This window comes from Sceloporus occidentalis, unplaced genomic scaffold (genome assembly GCF_023333645.1).
Source record: "Sceloporus occidentalis isolate IW3139 unplaced genomic scaffold, rSceOcc1.0.p SCAF_7, whole genome shotgun sequence".
Lineage (NCBI taxonomy): Eukaryota > Metazoa > Chordata > Lepidosauria > Squamata > Phrynosomatidae > Sceloporus > Sceloporus occidentalis.
In genome coordinates, this window is record NW_028316987.1 from 19,657,187 (window position 1) to 19,682,497 (window position 25,311).

Genomic DNA, 25,311 nt, shown 5'->3' on the forward strand with positions numbered 1-25,311 from the left:
ATTCTCTTCTCAGAAACATTTGTTTGTATCAGGATATCTTGGCAGTTTATCATTTAGGAACAACACAGCTTGGAGACTGTATTACTGTACAACCAATCTTTCCTGATTAAGACTAGAGAGCAGCCTGATTTTTCTCTCTATTCAGCTCATTTTATTCTCTCCCCAACCTATCAACTATTCTACATGATCCATTCAAAACAAAGATAATTCTATTTATGTCAACAATACTCTCCCCCAACCAGACTACTGCAGAGATAATATAAACTAACATGTATAGTAACATCTTGGGTTTGGGCTGCCTTCCAGCAGACTGCATCAGTCATCGCTCTGCACATGCGAGGTTATTATCAATCAAGTCTGGTAGATGTTCTCTTATCTTGCTTACAATGGAACAGGTGTTCTATCTGAAACTGGGTTGTCATTATCCAATTACACATAAAGAAAGCTTTCTGCATTGTATCTTATATTCTATATGCTACAGTCTCTAAATTATACTCTGTGTTTTATATGTATATTTTTAGGCCTCAAAGGTGACAACTAAATCAACCCAGACAGCAACAATATCCTCTGCCATGGTTTCTGAATTGGACTTCAGTCCATGAAAGGTTGTCTTAGGTGAAGAATCTGATGACTTGTTTCTTAAATATTTGTGTCCGGAAATCCATATCAAATGATAAAACTAGTTTTGTTAAAAAAACAAAACTGAAATAATCCTGCAGGTATACCAAAGTCATCACAGCGGACGTGTTCCAGGACATTACTTTTTTAACAGAAGATTTGATACCAGAGGCTGAAATAACATGGCAAGAATAGGGATAGGTTCCTACACCACAAAAAAGAAGAGCAGTTCAACATATTTCAGCAAACCTTTCCTCCAAAAATAACAATATGTACATGTGGAATGAAATAATCAGATTAGGCAAACCTTGCATAAATAATCAAAAACATTTTTAACCATCTAAAGATCACCTGAAATCTGCTTCTTTCACCAGCCTCCAATTTTCTTAACTTTCTATTTTAGTGGCCAAACTTATAGATATATTGCTTCTTTCGTATGCTGGAGACAATTCCTGTTTACCTTGTCTGTTGTAGGCAGGCACACACAGCTAGGGTATAATTCCTCCTTTCCAGCTCAAGCTTTATTGCACTGTTTACTCAGATGTATTGTTGCGACCCAACACCAAAGGTCTGTGCTTTCACAGCTGTTCTTCATCATCCTCCCAATGTCAACGCTGCTTTTAAAAACCTGCAGCTTGACAGAGGGCATGGAGGAGGTTAGATGGATTTAAAAAGACTTTGTAAAAAGGAGTTTCTTTGTCAGAAACTTTGTTAACTGAAGTATGCCTGTATTTTTGCTGCTGCCTTATTAACTGCACATAGAATTAGTGCCATCATAGCTCTGGACAATATATATATTAATTCCACATCATGGCAATAAATTTTTCATCTACTAAAAGAGACTATTAATGAAGTGATTCTGCTGAAGCGTAAACAACACTTACGCATTCAGACTCAAAGCAACTGACATGTTATTGCCTTTAATGCCTCTAATTCTGATACAGAAAACCTTAGCCTTCTCACTTCATAGTTTATTAATTCAGGTACAGTTTCTGATACAATGGGAATGCTCTCACTTTGGATTGGCAAATGGGTATATGATGCCAGGGGTATAAGGCCCAAGTTCCACAGAGGGCTGGAGCTACGTTTTACAGCAGCAGATAAGATGTTCTTAGCCCTCACTTCTATGTTGCAAACATCTCATAAAGGACATTGTAATGGTGGAAGAAAATGAGTACAGATTAGAGAACTTGGACATTCCAACCCCAACCTTCATTAAACAAATGTCATTTGATTTCAGATAAATATGTTTAATCAAATCATGGCCTGAATCCTGTTGAAAGTTCAAAGTAGAGTAGATCCACTGAATCAATAGAATGTCTTTAAATGGATTTACACTGATTCATGTGATCAATAGCATTTATGCACACTCAACTGCTGTAGTTGCAATTACCAATAAAACTCAGTCTTATGTGTGATTGGTAAGACTGGTAAATGTCTTTGTCAAATGTAGCACATGAAAAAACTTTTTTAACATTGTTTTTTTGTGGGTTTTCCGGGCGATGAGGCCGTGTTCTGGAAGAATTTATCCCTGACGTTTTGCCTGCATCTATGGCTGGCATCTTCAGTGGGCGGTGGCATACAAATGTGTTGGGTATATATACTTGTGTGACCCTTGGTTGAGAGGAACTGATGTACATGCAAATCTGTGTGTCAATCTGTTGTTGAATGGCAGGGCCTCAGGGTGGGAGGATGTGTGTGGTGGATGTCTGTAAGGAAATCCCCTGACCCTGGGTGGTGTTCATTTGCATGTATTGGGTCTTGATTTTGGTGTGTTTCAGGACTGGTAGCCAAACTTTGTTTCCTTTCAGTATTTCTTCTTTTCTATTGAAGTTCTCCAGGTGTTTGTGGATTTTTTGTTAACACTTGCACTGGGTAAGTGATTACTTGAGGAACTATGCACCTAATTAAGATATGGAAGTGCTTTGTCTATTGGAAAGGGAATGCTGCATTCATCTAAACAGAGTTTTGGACAGATTTCTGTGTTTCACCGCAAACTGGTGAATACAACATTATTAAGCAAATAAATAAATAAGCATGCCTTTATTCCATTGCAAACATATTTAATTTATTTTACAAAGGTGTCCCCTCCACTAAGCCCTGTCCACACACTAATTAAAGACTAATCAGGTCAGTCCTGAATCAGAGAAAGAGTACAATACTGTAAAATATTATCTGAATGTTTTAAAATTAGATTATTTTATCCATTGTATTTTCTTACCCTTTTGTTGTTAACTGCCTTCACGTCAACCTTGACCCATGGCAACCCTTCTGATGAGACACCTTCAAGACCCCTTGTCCTATACTGGACTGCCCAACCCTTGCAGAGACTCATGGTCTCTGTTTCTACTTCCCTTCACCTTTCCTAGCATTATTGTTTTTTCCAATGATTCATGGCTTCTCATGATGTGTCCAAAGTACACCAACCTAAGTTCTGTCATCCTGGCTGTCAGGGGAATTTCTGGCTTGATCTGCTCTAGGGCCCATTTGTTTGTCTTTTTGGCTGTCCGTGGGATCCTCAGCACTCTTTTCCAGCACCACATCTCAAATGAATTGATTTTGTTCCTATCTTTTTTTTTAATGTCCAGCTCTCACATCCATACATGGTAATGGGGAATACAATGGCTTGTATGATTCTAATTTATGTGCCGAGTTCTATATTTTTGCATTTTAGGATCTTTTCTAGATTTTTCATAGCTGCCCTCCCCATTGTTAATCTTCTTTTGGTTAATCTTAATCTTCTTCTGTTGAGATATGTTGGTTAGCACTAGAGTTGATTGTGGCAGAAATATCATCTGTTCCTTGAGACTTGTTTTTTTTCCATTTCTCTTATTGCAGCTTCCACCTCGCTTTTTAGAATTTGAGGTTCACCTTCATATGGCTCTTCATTCCATGTGTCCTTCATGTTGTCATCTCTTTCATATAACTCTTCTGTGTATTGCATCCAATGTCTTTTTATTCCTTCCTGGTCTTGACTTATGTTATTTTTATTGTCACCAAGTGTCACGGCCCTTGGTTTGAACTTTCCTTTGATTTCCCGAATCTTGTGGAATAGGTTTCCGGTTTTTCCCTTTTTGTTGTTGTCTTCTAATTCTCTGCATTGGTCTTTGATAGTTTTACCCTACATAGTTTTAAACTGCAGTAGTAGTTTTAACCCTAAACTCCTAAAAAAGTAAACAAGGTAAGTGTTTCTGGTGCACCGTTATGAGACAACACACAAGTTGAAATATAGCAGACATATAATCCTATATTTGTTTGAACTGTGACATTTATTTGTGCATTAGGAAAAAACCATAACAGTCCTAGTTGCTTATAGTGCTATCATATATATGCCTATGCAGAAATTAGCTCCAGTGGGATTCAATGGGATTTACTCTCTGATAAGCAAGTAAAGAATTGTACCTTTAAATGAGACTATGTACAGTCGGCCCTTCTTATACACGGATTTTTTATACATGGAATCAAGCATCTATGGTTTGAAAATATTCAAAAAAAGGTTAAATTTCAAATCTTGATTTTCTGGTTTTTATAAGGGACACCATTTTGCTATGTCATTATATTTGATGGGACTTGAGCATCACGGATTTTGTTATACACGAGGGGATCTTGGAACCAAACCCCAGCGTATAACAAGGGTCCACTGTACCATTATTTTTGAGGTTTTTTCACATGATCAGTCAATGTGTTCCTCAGTGAACCCTTGTTATACGCTAGGGTTTGGTTCCAAGATCCCCCGTGTATAACAAAATCCATGTATGGTCAAGTCCCATTAAATGTAATGACATAGCAAAATAGTGTCCCTTATAAAAAAAAATGGAAAATCAAGGTTTGATATTTGAAATTTATACTTTTTTCAAACCCTGTATGCTTGAATCCGTGTATAAAATCCATTTATATGAAGGGCTGACTGTATATCAAAATAAGATACTTTAATAATATTGTCCTCTGGTAGTACTGAATTCTAGATGTGGCATACATTTGCTCAACCTAAAAAGTGTGTATGATAATTTGCTATTTCAGTTGAATGAGAGCAGTGCTAAGGTGTGTTGAGAAGCTTAAGACATGCTAGAAAGATCAAGTATTCAACTCATTTCCATCTTTGAAAATATCTAAGGGACAAGATATCTCAACACTGGCATTTTATAAACTGTTGGAACACAATTATAATGCATCGGTCTCAGTCAAGATTATGCCAAACCAAAATACAAAAGGGGTCAGATGTTTTGAACATAGCCAATAAAACATTTCCTTGCTACTTAAAAACAACATTCAAACTAAATTGTGTGTTATATTTATTCCTGAATTGCCATTATATTTATTCCTGAAGGCATTATTAGATCCATTAGTTTTGCTATCTATGACATCAGTCTGTGCTAAGTATGACTACAATACCAGTTTCCCTTTCATTTTGATGAACTCAAGAAGCTGGAAGAACTGCTCTCAATCCCTGGTTTTCTACACAAAACAATTTGATCCAATTTCACAAAATAAAGGGTTACAAATGAATGTAAACAATAGACCCTTGTCCATTCCGCAACATTTATTTTCAAGTCACTAACCCTCATGAAAGTCATCGAGAGGAGAAGGGCACCTGCCAGCAGGAACCTTTCACAATCTGTAGGGTTAAAATAGAAATTAACTGTCAGCGCATTTATTTTGCAGCTCAGTGTTTTGCAGAAGTAATTCCTGCTGCTTTCATCACAGTTAGGTATTCTGGGTAAGTGCATAGGACCGCATTCTTAGGACTCAATAAATTTGTGTTCCACTGTCCTCAAGAGAATGTATGTGTCTATCTCACAGATACACTATTTTAATTTGGAACTAAGATCCATGTTGTGGTGGTGGTTCTTCAAGTAGTTTCCTACTTATGGTGACCCCATGGGGTTTTCTTGGTAAATTTCTTCAGTGGGGGGTTGCCATTATCATCCTCGAAGACTGAGAGAGTTGTGCCTTGACCAAGGCCACCCAGCAGGTTTTATGGCTGAGCTAGGAAACAAACCCTAGTCTACAGAGTTGTTGTCCAGTATTCAAACCACTACACTACATTGGCTCTCAATTTTATTTCCCATTATACTGAACATTGATAAGCTGACGGTATTAGAAAGATGATAACGTTTGCTAAAATTCACTTTATAAAACTATTGATTCATGGTTACTTCTCATCTTCATCCTTTTGATACTCACTCACCATTAGTTGAAAACTTTTGAGGACATTATATTAATAGGCTTGTAAATGGGCAGAATTTGCTCACAGCCAAGAAATCATACAAGCAACTCACCACTGATAAGGTACTATCTAAATTAAATAACTTTTTAAGGGGGGGAGGAGGGAAGTAGATTTTGATGTATAATGTATTGTATTTTATTACTGTTAGCCGCCCCGATTGACCTCAAAGGGGTGGGATATAAATAATTTTTTATTATTATTTATTATAAAATGTGTACCTTTGAATCATGTGCTTACTTATAGCAACTTTATAAATTTCATAGGGTTTTCTTAGGTAAGGAATAGTCAGAGGTGATTCACCATTGTCTTCTTCTGAATATAGTTTATAACACATGATGGTCTTCCCTTCCAAGTAATGACTTTGCTTAGCTTCCAAAATCAGACATACATTTTAAGCATCTGTCATGACCTCAAAGGTTTATTGACTTGAAAATAATCAGGCATTTGCTAAGAACAGAGTTGGTACATTTTGTCATTGGGCAAAATGAGGTGGCTGCCTCAAGCAGCAGATTTTGGTTATTGTGTAGGGATAGCGACATTTTTCATCTATGTCAGTTTACTGAATTCTTATTAGCAAGAAGGAGAAGAAGAGGGTTTTTTTGTGCCTGAGATACCAGACAACTCAGATGGCCTATGCAGCTTGACTGCTGTTCTGTCTCAGGCAACAAAATGTCCTGAGCCATTTCTGTGGCCAGAGGAAAACATTCCCCTGTCTTCATAAGTATCCAGCTACCTATATTAACTAATGAAGATAATTATGGTACACTGGACCAACATTTCAAGAAGGCCATTCAAAGGTTTATTAGGATTTATCAGTGAAAGTTTTACTGTCCACATGCAGAAATTGTGCCATCCTATTCCCAGAGAGCCAGCATAGTGTAGTGGTTTGAGCACAGGCCTAGGATTCTGGAGATCATGGTTCGATTCCCTGCTCACCCATGGAAATCTGCTGGGTGATCGTGGGCGAGTCACACCCTGTCAGCCCCAGATTTACCTTAGGGCCATCGTAAGCTGGAAATGACTTGAAATCACATAACAAAAATTACATGACCAAGAGCCTTTATGAACATGAATCCAGCTAAGTGCGGTGAACACACAGTACTTTTAAAACACTCACAATTCAAAAGGAAAAGTTGACCAGTCTGAGTTCAATTTGTCTGAAGAAAAGCAAAATGGAATAATTAAACATACAATTTTTATATAGCATCATAGTGTATAGCACTTCTGAAATTCTCTTACCTTCACACAGTGTCTGTCTCTAGAATATCCTCAGTTTTAAGAGGCAGTCCATTATCAAATGTTCCCATTTCGTCTTCTTTCCTCTTCCTACGCTTCTTACGACAATAACTCAAAAGAGAAATTGCAAAATTACATCTCAACAACAGGTGATTTCTAGCATATCTTTCCAAAGGTAGCCTCAGTAAGACAAAAAGTATTATCTCTAAGTGAAATCATTTTAAAAAAATTTAAAAAATGTTCTAAATCCAATTGATAGTTACAAATATACCATTGAATTAACAGGAACTTAAATTAACAGGTACTGTTGGCCCTCTGTTTTCACAGGGGCTCCGTTCTGGACACCACCACTCCTGCAAAAATATAAGCTCGCACGTATTGAAGCCCCCTAGGCTTGAATGGGGCGTGCCACTGGGTGTGCATCCCATTAGAAATAGCGGAGGTTGCCCCGTCACATACAGTTGAGGGTGCGGATCTCAGATCTGCAAGTTAGGAGGAACAACTGTATATAAATTCCCATGTTTCAATGGGTTTACGTAGTTGGAGCTAACAACTGGATTTAGACTCATACTAGCCCATTTGAGTTATCCCATGGGCATGTAGGCTCTTCAAAGGAGGAGGGAGACTGTGGTCAAGCATACTAACTTTCCCCCTTTGTCACTGTTCTCATCTCCTCCATGGACAGAGTGACTGTCTTCAGGAAGGAGACCACTGTCTTTTTGAAGGCTCTCTACATGAAGCAGCACTCTGGAAAATCAGATTGGAAACTGTGGAAAGCCAGATAGATGAAAGACTGTAGGCCCATCTCTGACCTAAATAAATATTTAGCCTGAATAACCAGGGATTATCTTCTGTTCTTATGTCCAATTTAATCAAAAATGAAATTAAAATACTATTCTCCTTGCCACCCCTCCAACACACACAGATACAATTAAAAGTTGGCTTCATGTTTCTGATTGGGGATAAAGTTTGGTCTTGGACCTGGACAGGTCACATAAAAGAGAACAACCAACATGTCTTTGTTGAACAGTAATACATGTCTGAAGCATTAGGAACTCTTTACTCGTGAACCTCACACTTCAGGTAGAAACAACGGACTGCCTAAATAAATTATCTGTGCTTTCATGGGGGCATAATACTTACTGAGTGCAAATGCATATACAAGCAACCAGGATGATTAGCAGCACCATAACAGCTATCAAGGAAACCACCACCATTTGACCTTGATCTCCTCTCAGATAAAACAAGTCCAACCTGTCACATCTTGCACCAATGTAACCTTTCTCACAGCTGTAAATTAAAGAGAAGAGAAGTTAAAAGAATGGCACAGTGTATACAGCTCCCTTCCTCATATAGCTTAAACTTCTTTCTGCTAGGTGGCCCCTATACCAAGCAAACACTTTGCCTAGAGGTAGATCAGAAAGTGTTGACTGCTGAGTACATTCCTGTCCGCCCCTCATTTTGAAAGAGGAGTAAATGGCTTTCCTAGGCAGGGACGTAGCCAAGGGGGGGGGGGTTCCTTGGGGTCCGGACCCCCCCTTCCATTAGAAAAATGAATGGTGTGTGCTGCTGCACCGCCACACCCAAGCCCCATTATAATGGTTGGACCCCCCCACCTAAAATCCTAGCTACATCCCTGTCCTAGGAGTTCCATTACTGCATCAGGTTATGCCTGAGGAAGCGAGACATGCATGGGGTCTTTTCCTTGGCAATAACAGAACTACAGATTTCACTGCTTAGTTTCACTATGGCATTTGTTAAACCACTCTAATTTTTAACTTTTAAAAATACTTTTTATTGTAAATTGTCTTGAGAAATCTAGTGAACAGAAATGTGATTCAGGGGGGGAAAGTTAACTATTTCATGAACCTTTTCTCACTACCAAATAAGAAATGCTGTATTGATTCCTGTTGTTTTACTATTTTTATTGCTTTACTCAAATGTTATTTTATACGCATGGTTTCTTGAAGGGGGGGAGTTAACACTATTACTCATCGTTGTTAAACAGAGATTTTAATTATAAACGTAGAAGCTTTGTAGTATTTGGCAACCATTACTAATGATAATGATGATGATGATAATAATAATAATAATAATAATAATAATAATTTGTTTTATTTATATACCGCTATTCCAAAGATCATAGCGGTGAACAGCAAGTAATATCCTTCTCTAGATACTGTCATATCCAATGCTCCACGCTTAGTGGAACTAGTGCTCCTTCTCTGATGAAACCTCTCATCACTCATCACCATTTAAGACTATTTGGAGGTGAAATAGACTCAAAGTTTCCACAAGCATCAGACGCAGGGCTGCATCATGTCTTTCAAAATATTTATCATACCCTGGAATAAGCCCCAGAACTTGACTTAAGCAAAACAGGCTCTGCTACCAAATATGCCATTAGCCAAATATTTCCAGAGAGTTCATCATGCCAGAGGTTAGCTGCTGCTAAGTGCAATATTTTGAATGCTTTGAAATTTCCACATACATGCATGCTGGTGTCTGTTCTACTGCAACATAACGACATTTTCCCTTGACACAGTAGTGCTTATATTCCTCAGGACACTTAGAAAAATGCCCTCTTCTCTGCCATCCTATGGTGCCATCTAGATTTTTTGAAAAAGAAGAAGCAAAAATGTGTTATGTTTCAATCATAAAGGTGACTATGCACTCAAGTAACTTCTTTTAAATCTACACTGCTTTGCTTATCTTTAATCCCTTTTTACCATTTCCTATGAACCACTGTGGAAGATAGTACTATATATGATCTTGAGCAGTCAGTCAACAGCTCTACAGGACTGAGGGGGGAAATGGCACTTAATTCACATTCTAGGACCTAAATACCCTAAAGGCATCAAATCCTGTCTGATCTTGGAAACTAAGCAAGGTCAGCACTGGTTAGTATTTGGATGGAAGCAGTGGCATCACTAGGGTTGGCATCACCAGGTGCAGTAACCCATGGTGTTACCACCACCAATGACCTCCTCCTATACCACATCATACAGAATTCTTAGTAATGTATTTTATACTAATGTTACTTATAAATCATAATTCCTGTATATCACTGAATGTAATGGTAATTGTTGTGACATGAATAACTGGTAAAATTAAAATTATGCCTTTAAATTACAATATCATATGCACAGTCTAAATGTCTTTACATGTACATTTGTCCCTCCATATTCACTAGAGTTAGGGGCACAAGACCCCCGTGAATATGGGGGGAAATGCAAATAACAAAAACACCATGTTTTTACCTGAGAGGACACCTCTCTAGGAATCTCTAGGTCCTCCAGTGCAATTCTGTGGTCAACGTCCAACAGACACTGACCATAGAACTGCACTGGAGGAGCTATAAATGTCTACTAGAGTATTCTCTCTAGGAATCTTTATGTCTTTCAGTGCAACGTTTAGTTAAAGTTGACCACAGAGTGCACTGGAGGACCTAGATAGTCCTAGAGAGAACATATCAATCAAATCCATGACTAATCAAATCGGCAAATATCGAAGCTGCAAATATGGAGGGATGATTGTACATAGTTTCATGTGAAAATTTGTTTAAGATGTAATATTTTCAAAGAATATTTTAAAAGAATTTTAAAATAAAACTATTAAAATATCAAAATTTTAATTTTAAATTTAATTTTTTAAAATATGGAAGCCCCTCCTTTTTCTCCCAATTAGTTTTGCCCCTAGCATTTTAAAGAGATGCAGGTGAATGCCACAGCCCATTTCTGCCAAAGGGCAGATGTTTGAAGCACATTGGTGCCACTCCTCTTAGGGTGTCACCTAGTGCAGCCCACACCTAGTGAGATCACTGTGTGGAAACCCACACAGTGGGTTGTGGGCAATATGTAGAAAGAAGAAACTAGCAACATTGTCTCTGAATTTTTTTTTTTGTGGATTTTCGGGCTATGAAGCCGTGTTCTAGAAGATTTTATTCCTGACATTTCACCAACATCTTCAGAGAATGCTGGCATGGAAGAGAGTGGGGTAAATATACTATTGGTTAAGAGGAAGCGATTTACATGTCAATCTGTGTACTGTTCTATTGTTGAATAGCAAGGCATTGGGTCATTAGGATGTCTGTTGTTGCCATTCAACAACAGAACAACACACAGATTAACATGTAAATCGCTTCCTCTCAATCAACAGTATATATACCCCACTCTCTTCCATGCCAGCATTCTCTGAAGATGTCAGCTACAGCTGCTGCTGAAACGTCAGAAATAAATTCTTCTAGAATACAGCCTCATAGCCCGAAAAACCCACAAAAAACTATGAATTCCAGCTGTGAACTCTGAGTATTCCTTGCCTGAGAAAACCTTATGCAGTTTTTTGGGTTACCATAAGTTGACAGATTATTTGAAGGCATGGGCACACATACACAATTCATGGGTGTGGAAATTCACTGTTTATTTCAAAATCAAAATTCTCTAACAGGATTTGGAGGAACCCGTAAATCTCAATGGCAACAGAAGTGGTATTTTCACATTTCTCTTTTTGCTCTCTAGTGGTAAGCCAAAACAAGTAATTGCAGGAAAAAGAAGCCACTGTTGTCAGCCCTCCCAAATCTGTTAGAGAAACTGCCCCTTCCAAATAACAGAAGGACATGGCTGCCTACATCTGGGAGAAGGAATTTTACCTGTCTCCCAAATCCTAGTTGAATGTTCTCAGTAAACAGATATTGCATTACATAAATATGATTTCATCATGAAATGTTTCTGCACTAAACTTGGGTCTCATATACAGGGGTAACAGCTGACAAAATAAGATGCTACTTTTTGGTTTGGGGAGGACAAGGAGCCCAATAATAAGCATTATTTAGTGCAAACAGGATTATTTAGCACAAAGTGAGTAATATGGGTTTTCTGTGTGATAAAAAAACGGGTATTCTGGGGACTTCTAGGGATCAATGGGAGTCCCAAGCATGGTATTGGATTCCCTCGTCCACAAATGGCTGCATGTAGTCCATGGGCTACACAATTCCTATCACTGCTAGAGATAGAGGATGCTGGCAGGTGTAGGTTATCAAAACTCAACCTACAGTAGTTCAGTTCCTCTTTATTATGGTCATAGACCAGCACAGGTAAAAAGGAGCTACAGAATAAAAAAGATAACGTTAAAAACAATGGTAAAATCAAAGTAAAACTTGGGGGGGGGGGAGGTAAAAACACAGATTAAAAACAATATAGCCTCAACAAGATTCCTGCCATTTGCTGTTGGGAATACAAAATAAAAGAAGGTAATGGTAAAAGCAAGGTAAAAACAAGATAAAAGCCAGGTAAAAACAGTATTTCCTTTTAAAGTCTGGTGTGGCAAGGCAAGATTAATTCTAGTCTACTGTGGAGGTCATTGCCTGATATATTTTAACTGCAGCTGAACAGAATCTGGCAACATTATATGTTATATCTGGATTGGTGTCCAAAAGCAGTAAGGTAGTGTAGAATTGACTGGTGTGTCCTTTGTGTTCCTGCAGTATAAGCACTGGAGTAATACATGCTCTTTGGCCAGAGTCACAGGGAAGGGGATTTTCTTATATTGGCCTTCAAGAACAGCTGAGGGGAGAGCATGGCATCATGCCAAAGTAAAGGCTCTCTAATGTTTAGGTACTTCAGGTTTTGATAATTTTGCCAAAAATCTGTTGGAGTCACTAACAGTAAAAGTTGGACCACTAGCTAGGTCTAGCTGTCACTCTATGTTTATCACCCATTGTTTAATGGTCGTTTTGGCCTTTTCATACCCCATCCTGAGCAAAAAATCTGGAGAGAAACCCAGTGAAGACATTTTAGTGATCACTGTCTGTTTCCATGTGGACTGGAATTCATTCATCAGTCAGGGTAAGTGGAGCAAGGCCAATGGAAGGAAGGGTAGTCTAAGCCAGTAGTTGAGTATAGTCACCCATATTTTGGCCTCCATTTTCATAAAGCCTGACTCCAGTCTCAGAATTGCATTACAGACACACTTTGGAGCTTAGAATGCTGACCTTAGAAATTTGGATTGCACAAGTTCTAATGGTGCAGAGTTGGGGAGGGGTCCCAGCTGGGATCCATAAAGCAGTTGTGCAACTGATTTGGCTTCAAAGAGTTTGAGTGCTGCTGGAATATAATGGCCTCCTGTCATAAGAAATTTAAGGATGGTGAACTCTTGTGCATGTTCTGGCAGCGTAGTCCCCATGCACTTTCCTACTACCATTAGCGTGAAAGATTACCCCCAGACCTTTGAAGCAGGATACCAGTTCAATCTTGTGACCATCTATAATCCACTTCCGGTTTTTGGGAACCCACAATGCATATTTTGTCATATAGTCCAGAGTTTCTCACTCATTCTAATGTGGGAGGGACAGCCAATTTTTTCCCCTGATGTGCCAGGGACTGGTATAACATTTGCGCTTCTTGATTACAATTCATTCTAGCTTTCTTGGAAACTTGTCAGGGACTGGCAAAGGATGGCTCATGGCCCAGCATTGGCCCACAAACCACCACTTCGAGTAACGCTTGTACTGCACACTTCTGTCTCCAAAGTTTTTCCGCAGGCAATTTAAAGCTGACAATACTCAGTCAAATTCTCTATGTGCCTCTTCATGTTTTAAATTTATTGCACGCCCCCAAATAAGGAAGAGTTTATATGGCTACATTTAATGAAAACAGTTGGAGCATTTATAATCTTCAGGGTGTGAGCTTTGCCTGCTGAGGAGCAACTAATGATACAACTGGGAGCCTGGGCAGGAAGAAAGGTCATACTGCAAATGGTTTCACTTATCAGCTTCCATTGCACTGAAGGTCTGTGCAGCCTTGGGCTATGATAGTGAGTGCCAAGTGAGACTGGAAAGTCCTTAGAACCAGAATTTAAAGTTCAGAGAGCCATTTGATCTCCGTCTGCATAATTTATTGGCACTTTAAGTTGTGAAGCAGTAGCACCTCCCTACCATTTAGATGACATCACACCTAAGCAAGATCCTTTCCTTGCACATCCATGAGTGATCAGGCAATGGAAGCAAGTATCCAATTCATGCATTATGTTATCTTTGTAGTTGGAGATCAGGGGACATGCCCACTCCTCCACCATTTGATGTCCCAGAATACTGGTTAAACTTGCAGTTAAACTAAGATTGAGGAATGTCTTATTTCTGACAAACTAATTTTTCCTTAATAATATTTATTTACAGTTTTGCAGGGTCACTTTAAGATATTCACTACTCTTGCATATACTTCTCTATTAAAGAAACTGAGTGCAGAAATAAACTCCAGCAAAATGTCAGCTGCATCTAGTATTAATGAAGGATAATGAAACGGAACTATGAAGTCTTGAATGCTCTGCACTGTACTCTTTGGAAATCCAACAGCACAAGAGAATAGAAAACTAATCTCTTGTATTCCAGAAACTATCATCACAGGGGTTAAAAGTTAATGCTGTTACAAAAGAATAATTAGCTGCACAGATAGGGTTACTAGACTGGGTACTAAATGACACTTTGTTAAGAATACACAGGCAGAGACATGGCAGATTAGGATCGCTCACAGAGGAATCTCTTAAAACTGAGGGTTTGTGAAAACATACTTTTTGCAGGTTATCAGAGGCTCAACATGACCACATCTGGGAACCCTTTAGACAGAGAACAACTTAAGGTACTGTCTATGACATGGCAATTAATTTAGCTCTCTCACTAGAAGCCACTGTTTAAAGCCAGTTTGTCAGAGAATACTAAGGGGCAAAACAGACCAACAGTAAAAAGGACCAGCATTTTGTCACTTCTTTTTAAAGTGGAAAAATGCTGAATCGGGGTCGCAATATGTGGATGCTGTGGCCCTGATCCAGCACTCAAAGGGGTGGCATCATGCTGATCTTTTAGGGCCATCTATTTCGGCCCTAAATTATTAATGGAGAGTGTATCCACAAAATCCATGGGTTTTTTCATGAAGAGCTCATTACAATGCACAAGAACTTATTGTAAATTAAATATAATTCCTCTGGAGATTTTGATATGTACATTGTAAAAATGGTACAAATTAGTTATATGGATTTGATGTGTGAATTAATTACACAGTAGAAGTCATGGCTTTTAATGATGAGCAGGTTCTTTTCTTCTCTACAAGATCCATACATCACTTGTGACTACAATCTATATGTTACCTGTACAGTTTTCATTTGGGTAGATGCCGGAAAATCTCTTGTCTTCTTGTTCAGTTGTTGCGTTTCCATTACCAGTAACACAGTTGAAAATGGCAAGACCTTTGTAGGGCCAAGAGTAACAGAGAGACAGAGAAAGCAAAGGATTTACTCAAAATACAATAATATTTGTTGCACTGAACATTACAGTGTAGAAAGTCTTTTACTTCTAAGTTACATCCCATTTTTCATCGTTTCCTGATTGCAGCTTTATTGCTGAATTGAAACATAAATTCCAAGATCATGTTGCATCATCCATTAAGATAGCAATATTATGCATACATATCTGTAAGTACGCTCCCATGATTTGAGATTAAACATGTTCTATGCTGCAAATTGACTAATCTCAAGGATAGCTCCACATAATAGTAGTGTAATTGTGCGACATAGTTACAACCACATCTGTCCTTTACTGCCAAACTCTACATTAGAATATAAGAGTTTTCAACAAAGTCCAGCACATACAATTTTTGGATATCTAATACCAACAAATAACTCATACAGCTGCCCTATAATTCTCCCCTTCTGGAGAGAAGTTCTAATAAGCATTCTTCAGCCCAGTAACACCACTTATCCCTTCTTAAACTTACATTATACAGAAATAAATGTCAGGAAACTCATACAGACATTTGATCTGCCCTTACAGACACCATTGACACACCATGCAAATATACAGTATTCAGAAGGCATCCCATTTCTCATCTTCCTCATCTCTTTCCCAATTGTTGGTATGTAATTTTTGTTTCTTTATGTTTAAATCAAATAAATATGTAGTGTCTTTCTTTAGCTCACTGCAAAATATGAATTTGCTGCTGACTTTGCTATGGAAAAACTGCATGAGTGGCTTTGGGAAACACAACCAGCCAGAAGCACAGGAACCTTGGCTTCTTGGGAATTACACAATGTGTTAGTGATCAGTTGCTTCCACTTCACAAGGGAGTTGCTAAACAGACCACATATTGCAATCCTCCAATAACTTGTTGTTGTGACTTGCTATATTCAAGGTCTGGTTTGGCATGGATACAATAACTGGACAACCTGATTGTCTACCTCAACCCTCATGTTGACATAACATTAGGAGTGGCAAGAGTTTCAGGTCCCACATAGCACAGAGCATAATGTAAGGTCTTCCTGAGACTTGGGTATGTATGACATGCATGCCAGATCTTGAGCTAAGCTTAGGAAAGTAAAAGGAATACTCCTGGCAAAGTTTCACGATCATGCTAAAAATTTTCAGATGATGTTGCTCTTATCCAGGACATAACCCATGAAAATCCAGGAATGCTCCAGCAACAAACCATTTGCAGGGAAGTTCTGGTAATGGTTTGTTGCTGAAGCATTCCTGGATCTTCATGGGTTAAATCATGGATAAACACAACATCAACTGAAAATCTTCAGCGCAATTGTGCAACTTTCCCAGGAGTATGCCTTTTTCTTTCCCAATTTCCCCCTGTCTGATCATTTGCTTAGTCCCACACCAAGCTCCCTCATGGAGATCCCCCTTTGGAGAAAGTGAGATGTGCCAACAATCACTAAAATGGATGTGGACCTAGGTTTCCAGCACCTGCAAATAGTACATTGGGACAAAGATAACAACAAACAGACACAACAGAAACTACATCTCAAATGGGCAATGCGTGCCTCTCCCAAAAACATGATAGACCATATAAAGACATATCACAAAATTTGGTAGCAACCCTCCAAGCCCTTTGTAAAATAAGCATTTCCTCTTTGATTTAAAGTGGAGTTCCACATTTAATGTCAAAAATCAGCAGCACAGTTTGCAACTGAATGTAAGAGTGTGTCCTACAAAGGAGGCTAAAGTGTTTTAAACTAATAATGCTGTAGTTGTTTTAGGGTTATCAGTTTTACCATTCCTGATGTGATAAATTAAAAAGACTACAACCTTTAATTTTTAAAACTAAACAACAGAATTAAGCACAAGAGAACTATACGCTCCATCCCAATTATGACACAATAAAATAGAAATAAAATTTATGACCCTGCACATTATTAGGTTATTTAAATCCTACTCAAATCAAAGGAAATGTTCCAGTGCATGTTTACGTGTAAGTCAAACTGAGTTAAAGGAAGCTTATTTCCAAATACTGGTAGATGTGCACAGGGCCACCACCTATAGCAAACTACATGCAAGATGGCAGCTCTGGCCAGCTTCCACTTGGTTAAAACAAGTGAATTTAGATTATATAAAGACTTTTGAGACATAAAATGCAGATGCTATATTCAATGTAAAAAATATTCAGTGGGTGCATACACCCAAAGCAAAACACCACCATCCATAAGACATAAAGGAATAGTATCAGCTTACATACTCATGAAGCCACAGATATACCGTGTTAGTCGGTAGAATCAGTATGTAGAGAGAACTTGTAGCACTGTTGAGACAAACTGAAAGAAAGAAATGCGGTGTAGTCTCCTGTTTTGGAGGTTTTTAAACTGAGGCTGGAAGGTCATTTGTCAGAGGTGCTTTGATATTGTGTCCCTGCATGGCAAGGGATTGGATTGGATGGCCCTTGTGGTCTCTCCCAACTCTATGAGTCTATGATTCAATGAGCGTTCATAGACTTAAGTCTAGTTCCTCAGATGCATTTGAGGAAGTAGACTTAAAGCCCTGTGCACACCAGCCTTAAAGGTCAGGTTGGGAGCAGAGTTGGGGCGTAGCATCTCCACGACACACACCCTGGCTCTGCCCCCAGGGCAGCATGACGCTGCATACCGTACGGCGTGTGGCATCACGGCATTCCTCCGGTGCTGTGCGCCAAAGGAGAGCCATACAACCATGCCACCATGGCTATTGCAGCCTTTCTAGGGTGCAAAAAGGAGCCGCTTTTTGCAGCTCCTTTTCACACCCTGGAAAAGCCAGATTGGGGCTACAGAGTGTGGCTGCTGCGGCCCTGATCTGGCTGAAGAAGTACAGTGCCTTAAGTCTACCAAAGATCATGCTGTACACTTCTTTCTTTCAGTGAGTCTTAAAGGTGCTACAAGATCTCTCTGCATACCTATACTCATGAAGCATAAAGCAAGATTTGAAAACCTGCCAGCTACAATCCTACTGGGGTGTTAAGCCTGTGGTTGGATGTTTTGGCTGGCTTGGCTAAGGAAGTCTTGGGAACCTTTTTACACATTGTTCCCCAAGTTAAACTATTTTCAGTGGCACTCCTGGAAGAACATGAGCCCACAGCTTAATTTAAATGCAGTTCGAGAAATCAAATTCCTGTTTTTCTTCCTATAACAGAGCATACTTTATTTATGCTGGAAACAGAGTACAATTTGGTCAAGTGGACACTAAAAGAGTCGACACCATTGTAATTTCTTTCACACAAGCATTATTTAAACACACATAATCCAGTGATGTCACTAGGGTTGTTGTCATACCAGTGTGGTAACTCAAGTTGTCACCCTTAGCAGGCAGTTACCCTACAGCTTCAATGAGTGGGAGCTGCAGAGGAGAAGGGGATACAGTCTTGGGGTGCCCTCTCTTCCCATGGAACAAAGACAGGGGCAGGAAAGAACGTAGTCCAGGAAGCCCAACCCCAGACTGTAGAAAGAGCAGAAGGGAGGTGTGTGGAAGAGGAGGAGAATGTCATTGCATCAGCTGCACCTGGCCTAATCCCCTGAAATGCTCACACACAGTATCTGGTGGGGACAGATCAGGAGAGAAGGGGGCAGTGGAAGCAGCAGGAGGGAAGGGGGCGCTTATCATCTGCTCTGACCACCTCACTGTCCTCACTTTCCCACACAACCAACTGCCCCCATCTGCTAACCAAGGAGCCCCTGCCATCTGCCCACTGAAGCCGCTGATATGAGTGGGGTGCTGTTGTCATGTGGCAGCCTGGCAGCACTGCTGGAAATGATGCCAGGAAATTGAGTGGTGGCAGAAGTGGTGGACACAGACTCTTCCCCTTTCCCAGAAGGAAAGGAGTCCATGGTTTCCAATACCATCATAGCCTTCCGTTCCCATCCAGCCAGCAGTCCTGCTAGAGATGCTCCTCTTGAGATCCATGTTGCCTCTGTCCTTTTTGATGGTAATTTGGATCTCAAAAGGAGCATCTCTTTTTGTCTTCTTAATGGAACTTGAAATTGATTTCCTGGGGGGGAAAAATACTTCCTGGGATAGCCACATAGCCAGAAGAAGGGGCCTGCCTGCCTCAATAGCCCTCCAATAACACCTGAACTGAGAACAGTCACATTGACTAACATTGTCATATATATATTTTTCTGTATGATTTTTAATACCTTTGCCTGATGAAGAAGTCAACAATACAGAAAATGTAGTGGTCAAGAGGCTTGACTTTTAAAAGACCACTGTTTCTCCTCAAGGTCTAGGCATCTAATCAGCATCATGCTTTCTTCAGTGGACAGAAAAATGACACAGAAGGCAAATATCATTTCAAAGTGGAACAAAAGAGTACAGAGCTGCTCATAGATACCCCCAGGTAGGAGCTTGCGGATAAATTAGTTTCAATAGTTGTTATCTATATCTACATCACCTAACAATTCAAAATAGGGGTCTTTTCTAAATGTTAACCCTTTGTATGCTTTAGTTATACTGCATTTGTTTTGATTTGTAAGCCTCCTTGAGTCTCAGTTTTGAGAGGAAAGGTGAGATACAAAATTCATTAGTGCTATTATTATTATTATTATTATTATTATTGATTTGGAAGAAAGCATGCAAAATTTACCAAAAAAAGAGAGATGTTGCCACAAGTGGTAAGCAAAAACTTAACATTGTCTTTTAAAATTTCCTTTTATAGTCACTCAACAGTTTTGACACAACTCCAAGAATGCCTGTGAGACTTTAACTCCCAATCTCATTAACTAAAATTGGACCTGACTCAGACTAGATAACCTGATTTTGTTGATTATTCTACCGGTTAAGCCTATTTATTTATTTATTGGATTTCTATCCTGCCTTTCTCCCAAAATGGGGTTCAAGTTGGCAAATAAATCTTGCACGGCATCTTACTAAGCAAATGTAACCTACAGATTGTTCGCTGGAAGTAAGAAGCAAGTAGTAAATGAGTAAATGCACTTTATTTCTTGCAAAGCAGTCAGCTGACAGCATTCTACCAAGGGAAATGAGCAGGAATGGAAAGGTACGGGATTGTCTCACCAAAACATTTCATCACTCAGCTTAAGAGCACTGGTATTAAAACATTCCAGGAGTTCCAGAAAAGCGTAAACTGGCTTCATCTCTGGCAACATCCCAAGGTAAATGTCACAGAACTAGAAGGGACTCCTACTTTTGCATCTGGCACAAAAAGAAAGGGCACCACATGCAGCTGAACTAGCTTCCAATGTCTCTCAGTCAGTTATTACTAACCGAATAAACAAGGCCAAGCTCAAGACAAGCAAGTGTGTTGTAACCCTAATTTGCTTTAATCATCCTTGAACAATTAAGCTGTTTTGTATGATCAGACACCAGGTGTGAGGGGGCTGCTACGAAGAAGAGTGTACTTGAGCTCTTTAGGGCTAACAGGCTCTTTAGGTGTGGCATCGTTTGGACGAAGTCTTATTTAACATCACTGTTAGGTTACTGTAAAACAGCACATTACATCAAAGAATGCTATATGCAGATAATAATCTCACACACAATGTTGTAAACAGTTTGAAATTACATGTGATATTATGCTAACACGATGGGGCCTGTCCTGCCTCTAATGTCTAACTTGTTCCAAACTCTCCTAGATTCTATGCCATGGCATCTTAAAATAAACACAGAGAGCTAAATATAGAGAACTTGCTCTGTTCGGTGGGCACACTGGCAGGGAGCAAAGGCAGGCAGCTCTGACAAAGTGGGACAGCTTGATACAGCATGCTATTCCCCCACCTCCGAACCCAAACCTCAAAACTGTGCTTGGATTTAGCGCCAAGGTTTGTCTCGAATTAACAGGCTCCAGAATTAACTGCAAGCACAGAAAGCCCTTTGCCACTGTGTTAAGAGAACCTGCCCTTAGGACTAAAGAGCAACACTTTTAGCAGATGAGAGTACGGAAGACTTTTTAAGACGCACACCACATGCAAGGAAAAGAGGGGGGAACAGGGAGAATACCAAAGCACTCTTTCATTCTGTCCAGCTTTAAGCAACTCAATTCTCTTTTCAGGGACTCCAGAATGGAGGTTTCCTTGCCTGATCTTATAGGACCCCACTACTTTTATTGCTTCTGCAAAAGGCAGTGGCAAGGTTGCCAACTCTTTTTCTTCTGACTCCTGGCCATGACAAGCAAACTCACGGAAAGCCAAACTTTTTAATGCTGAGTTTCTGCCTCAAGCGATTGTTAAAACTCTAGCAGCCAGAGGAGAAGGGGACTGGTAATATTAGGGCTGAAACCAAGGCAAGGAATTGGACTGCCACATTTTTCTGATGTTCCCTCTGCCTTTTACAAGGGTCAGCCTGGTGTAGTGGTTTGAGCATTGGACTATAACTCTGGGAGGCCAGAGTTTGAACCCCCGCTTGGGTATAAAAAAAACCAGAGTGACCTTGGGTAGGTCACAATCTCTCAGCCTCAGAGAGCAGTGGCAAGCACCCTCTGAAGAAACGTGCCAAGAAAAGTCCATGACAGGTTCGCCTTGAGAGCCAGTGTGGTCTAATGGTTTGAGTGCTGGACTACGACTCTGAACTTAGGTCCAAAACACATTGAAGAAATAGTCCAGTTTGAGAATGCTTTAACCGCCCTGCTATGGAATTCTGGGAACAGTAGTGTTTGCGAGACGTTGAGCTTTCTCTGTCAGTAGCTCCGGTGTCACAATAAACACAGTTCCCAGTGTGATAGAATTAAAAGATATAGCAGTGTTAGTCTGTAGAATCACTGCGTGGAGAGATCTTGTAGCACCTTTGAGACTCACTGAAAGAAAGAAATTGGCATATACAGTATATGTCTGTGCCTGGCTCCCACTTCACCAAATGCATCTGAGGAAGGAGACTGAAGTCCATGAAAGCTCCTGCTGCCAACTTCTTTCTTTCAGTGAGTCTCAAAGGTGCTACAAAATCTCTCCACATAATAATAATAATAATAATAATAATAATAATATAAAGTTGAAAGCTTTCATGGCCAGCATCTATAGTTTTTTTAGGGTTTTTTGGGCTATGTGGCCATGTTCTAATAATAATAATAATAATAATAATAATCCCAAATGTATCTGAGGAAGAAGACTGAAGTCTAGGAAAGCTCATGCTGCCAACTTCTTTCTTTCAGCGAGTCTCAAAGGTGCTACAAGATCTCTATACATATTATTAATAATAATAATAATAATAATAATAATATGAAGTTGGAGGCTTTCATGGCCGCCATCCGTAGTTTTTTGAGGGTTTTTTGGGCTATGTGGCCATGTTCTTAATAATAATAATAATAATCCCAAATGCATCTGAAGAAGAAGACTGAAGTCCAAGAAAGCTCATGCTGCCAACTTCTTCCATTCAGTGAGTCTCAAAGGTGCTACAAGATCTCTCTACATAATAATAATAACAACAACAATAATAATAATAGCAAATGCATCTGAGGATGGGAGCAGACTGAAGTCTAGGAAAGCTCAGGCTGCCAACATGTTTCTTATTAGTCTCAAAGTTGCTACAAGGTCTCTCTACATAATAATAATAACAATAATAATAATAATAACAGCAAATGCATCTGAGAATGGAAGCAGACTGAAGTCTAGGAAAGATCCTGCTGCCAACTTCTTTCTTTTTAGTCTCAAAGTTGCTACAAGGTCTCTCTACATAATAATAATAATAATAATAACAACAACAATAATAATAATAATAGCAAATGTATCTGAGGATGGAAGCAGACTGAAGTCTAGGAAAGCTCAGGCTGCCAACTTCTTTCTTTTTAGTCTCAAAGTTGCTACAAGGTCTCTCTACATAATAATAATAACAACAACAACAATAATAATAATAGCAAATGTATCTGAGGATGGAAGCAGACTGAAGTCTAGGAAAGCTCAGGCTGCCAACCTCTTTCTTCCAGTGAGTCTCACAGGTGCTACTACAAGATCTCCCCAGTTACAGTCCCCTAACCTAAGAGCACTGAGTTCCAGGGCAATTAAAGCGGTCTCAAACTGGATTATTAGTGTGTGTTTGGACCTATGATATCTCCTTCCCCCACTTCAGCCACCTTCCCTCTGCTCCTGTGGAGCTCTGAAGGAGGAGGAGAGCCTTGAGCCCAGTGCCCAGAAGAGTCCCCTTCCCAGCAGAGGTCCTGCTCCTCCTCTCACCCAGCAGCGCCAGCAGCAGAGGGCCACAGGAGCCCAGCAGTGCCATAGGATCCATCATCCTCCCAGTGGGTCCAGCAGCGTCCGCACTAGCGCCTTCCCTGCGCGCCCAGAGCGGAATAAAGAGGCCAGGCAGCCTCCCCAGCCAGCCCAGCCCGGGAAAGGGCAGGACACACGGGGTGGAGCTGCCTCCTCCACACTCCCAGGGTGGGAAAGACGAGAACACTGGCTGCAGAGATAATAAATCCACTTTGGCACCACTTTTAAGCATCCTCCTGGCTCAAGGCTATGGTATTCTGGGAGCTGGAGGTTGTTGTGGGGCCCATTGTTATTATTATTATGTAAATAGATCTTGTAGCCCTTTTGAGACTCACTGGAAGAAAGAAGTTGGCAGCCTGAGCTTTCCTAGACTTCAGTCTGCTTCCATCCTCAGATGCACTTGCTATTATTATTATTATTATTATTATTATGCAGAGAGACCTTGTAGCAACTTTGAGACTAAATGAAAGAAGTTGGCAGCCTGAGTTTTCCTAGACTTCAGTCTGCTTCCATCCTCAGATGCACTTGCTATTATTATTATTGTTATTATTATTATTATTATTATTATTATTATTATTATTATTATGCAGAGAGACCTTGTAGCAACTTTGAGACTAAATGAAAGAAGTTGGCAGCCTGAGCTTTCCTAGACTTCAGTCTGCTTCCATCCTCAGATGCACTTGCTATTATTATTATTGTTGTTGTTATTATTATTATTATTATTTAGAGAGATCTTGTAGCAACTCTGAGACTAAATGAAAGAAAGAAGTTGGCAGCATGAGCTTTTGTAGACTTAAGCCTACTTCCTCAGATGCATTTGTTGTTGTTGTTATTTAGAGAGATCTTATAGCACCTTTGAGAATCACTGAATGAAAGAAATTGGCAGCATGAGCTTTCCTATACCTCAGTCTTCTTCCTCAGATACATTTGGGATTATTATTATTATTATTATTATTATTATTATTAGAACATGGCCACATAGCCCAAGAAAACCTCAAAAAACTATGAATGCTGGTCATGAAAGCCTTCGATTTCATATTATTATTATTATTATTATCATCATCATCATCATTATTAATATGCAGAGAGATTTTGTAGCTCCTTTCAGATTCACTGAAAGAAAGAAGTTGGCAGCAGGATCTTTCCTAGACTTGAGTCTGCTTCCATCCTCAGATGCATTTGCTATTACATTATTGTTATTATTATTATTTAGAGAGGTCTTGTAGCACCTTTGAGATTGACTGAAAGAAAGAAGTTGGCAGCATGTGCTTTCCTAGACTTGAGTCTACTTACTCATATGCATCTGGTATTATTATTATTATTATTATTATTATTATTATTATTATTATGTGGAGAGATCTTGTAGCACTTTGAGGAAGGGCCCGGATAGACCTCAGATTTCCAGACTTCTAGAGGACCCTTGAAAGGTTCTTCCAAAATGCATCCAGGGATTATGTCTCCATTTGTGGTTGTTATGTGTCTTCAAGTCATTGTATAACAGTGGTCCCCAAACTGTGTCTCCAATGCAACATCTCTGTCTGAGTTGACCGATGTAAATATACACAATACTTGGATACAAATGGATTAAGCAGTGGGACCAATGGCCGTGGAGTTTTGTAGTCGGGGTGATCAGATGCCCAAACCGCAAAGGAGGACAGGGCACCACAAAATGAAGGACATGCAAAGAAAACAGAGGAGCTAAAAACGCTCACGTCTATATGACTTCATGCTTCCCGGTCGTGTTCAAAATGGTCATTTTGGAATTCCTCCTGGACACAAGGCTGAAG

At 39.6% G+C, this 25,311-nt stretch overlaps 1 protein-coding gene across 4 annotated transcripts; it reads right to left on the bottom strand.

The window, feature by feature from the left end:
• Nucleotides 1-2,729: 2,729 nt before the first annotated feature.
• Nucleotides 2,730-25,311, bottom strand: BTC (betacellulin). 4 transcript variants are annotated; one of them, XR_016281834.1, is made up of 7 exons: nucleotides 23,489-23,585; nucleotides 15,218-15,316; nucleotides 9,573-9,690; nucleotides 8,225-8,371; nucleotides 7,085-7,192; nucleotides 5,178-5,233; nucleotides 2,730-3,782 (listed from the first exon to the last, which is right to left on the bottom strand). XR_016281834.1 is itself a non-coding variant. In XM_089531244.1 (7 exons), exons 1-5 carry the CDS (start codon nucleotides 23,544-23,546, stop codon nucleotides 7,087-7,089), a joined length of 528 nt encoding a protein of 175 aa, XP_089387370.1. In that variant the 5' UTR covers nucleotides 23,547-23,585; the 3' UTR covers nucleotides 4,497-5,233; nucleotides 6,963-7,002; nucleotides 7,085-7,086. The 4 variants fall into 4 exon arrangements, 3 of the variants coding, with proteins under 3 accessions (XP_089387370.1, XP_089387371.1, XP_089387369.1); XM_089531244.1 differs by lacking the exon at nucleotides 2,730-3,782 and adding an exon at nucleotides 6,963-7,002 and having other exon boundaries at nucleotides 4,497-5,233; XM_089531245.1 differs by lacking the exons at nucleotides 2,730-3,782; nucleotides 23,489-23,585 and adding an exon at nucleotides 25,237-25,311 and having other exon boundaries at nucleotides 4,497-5,233.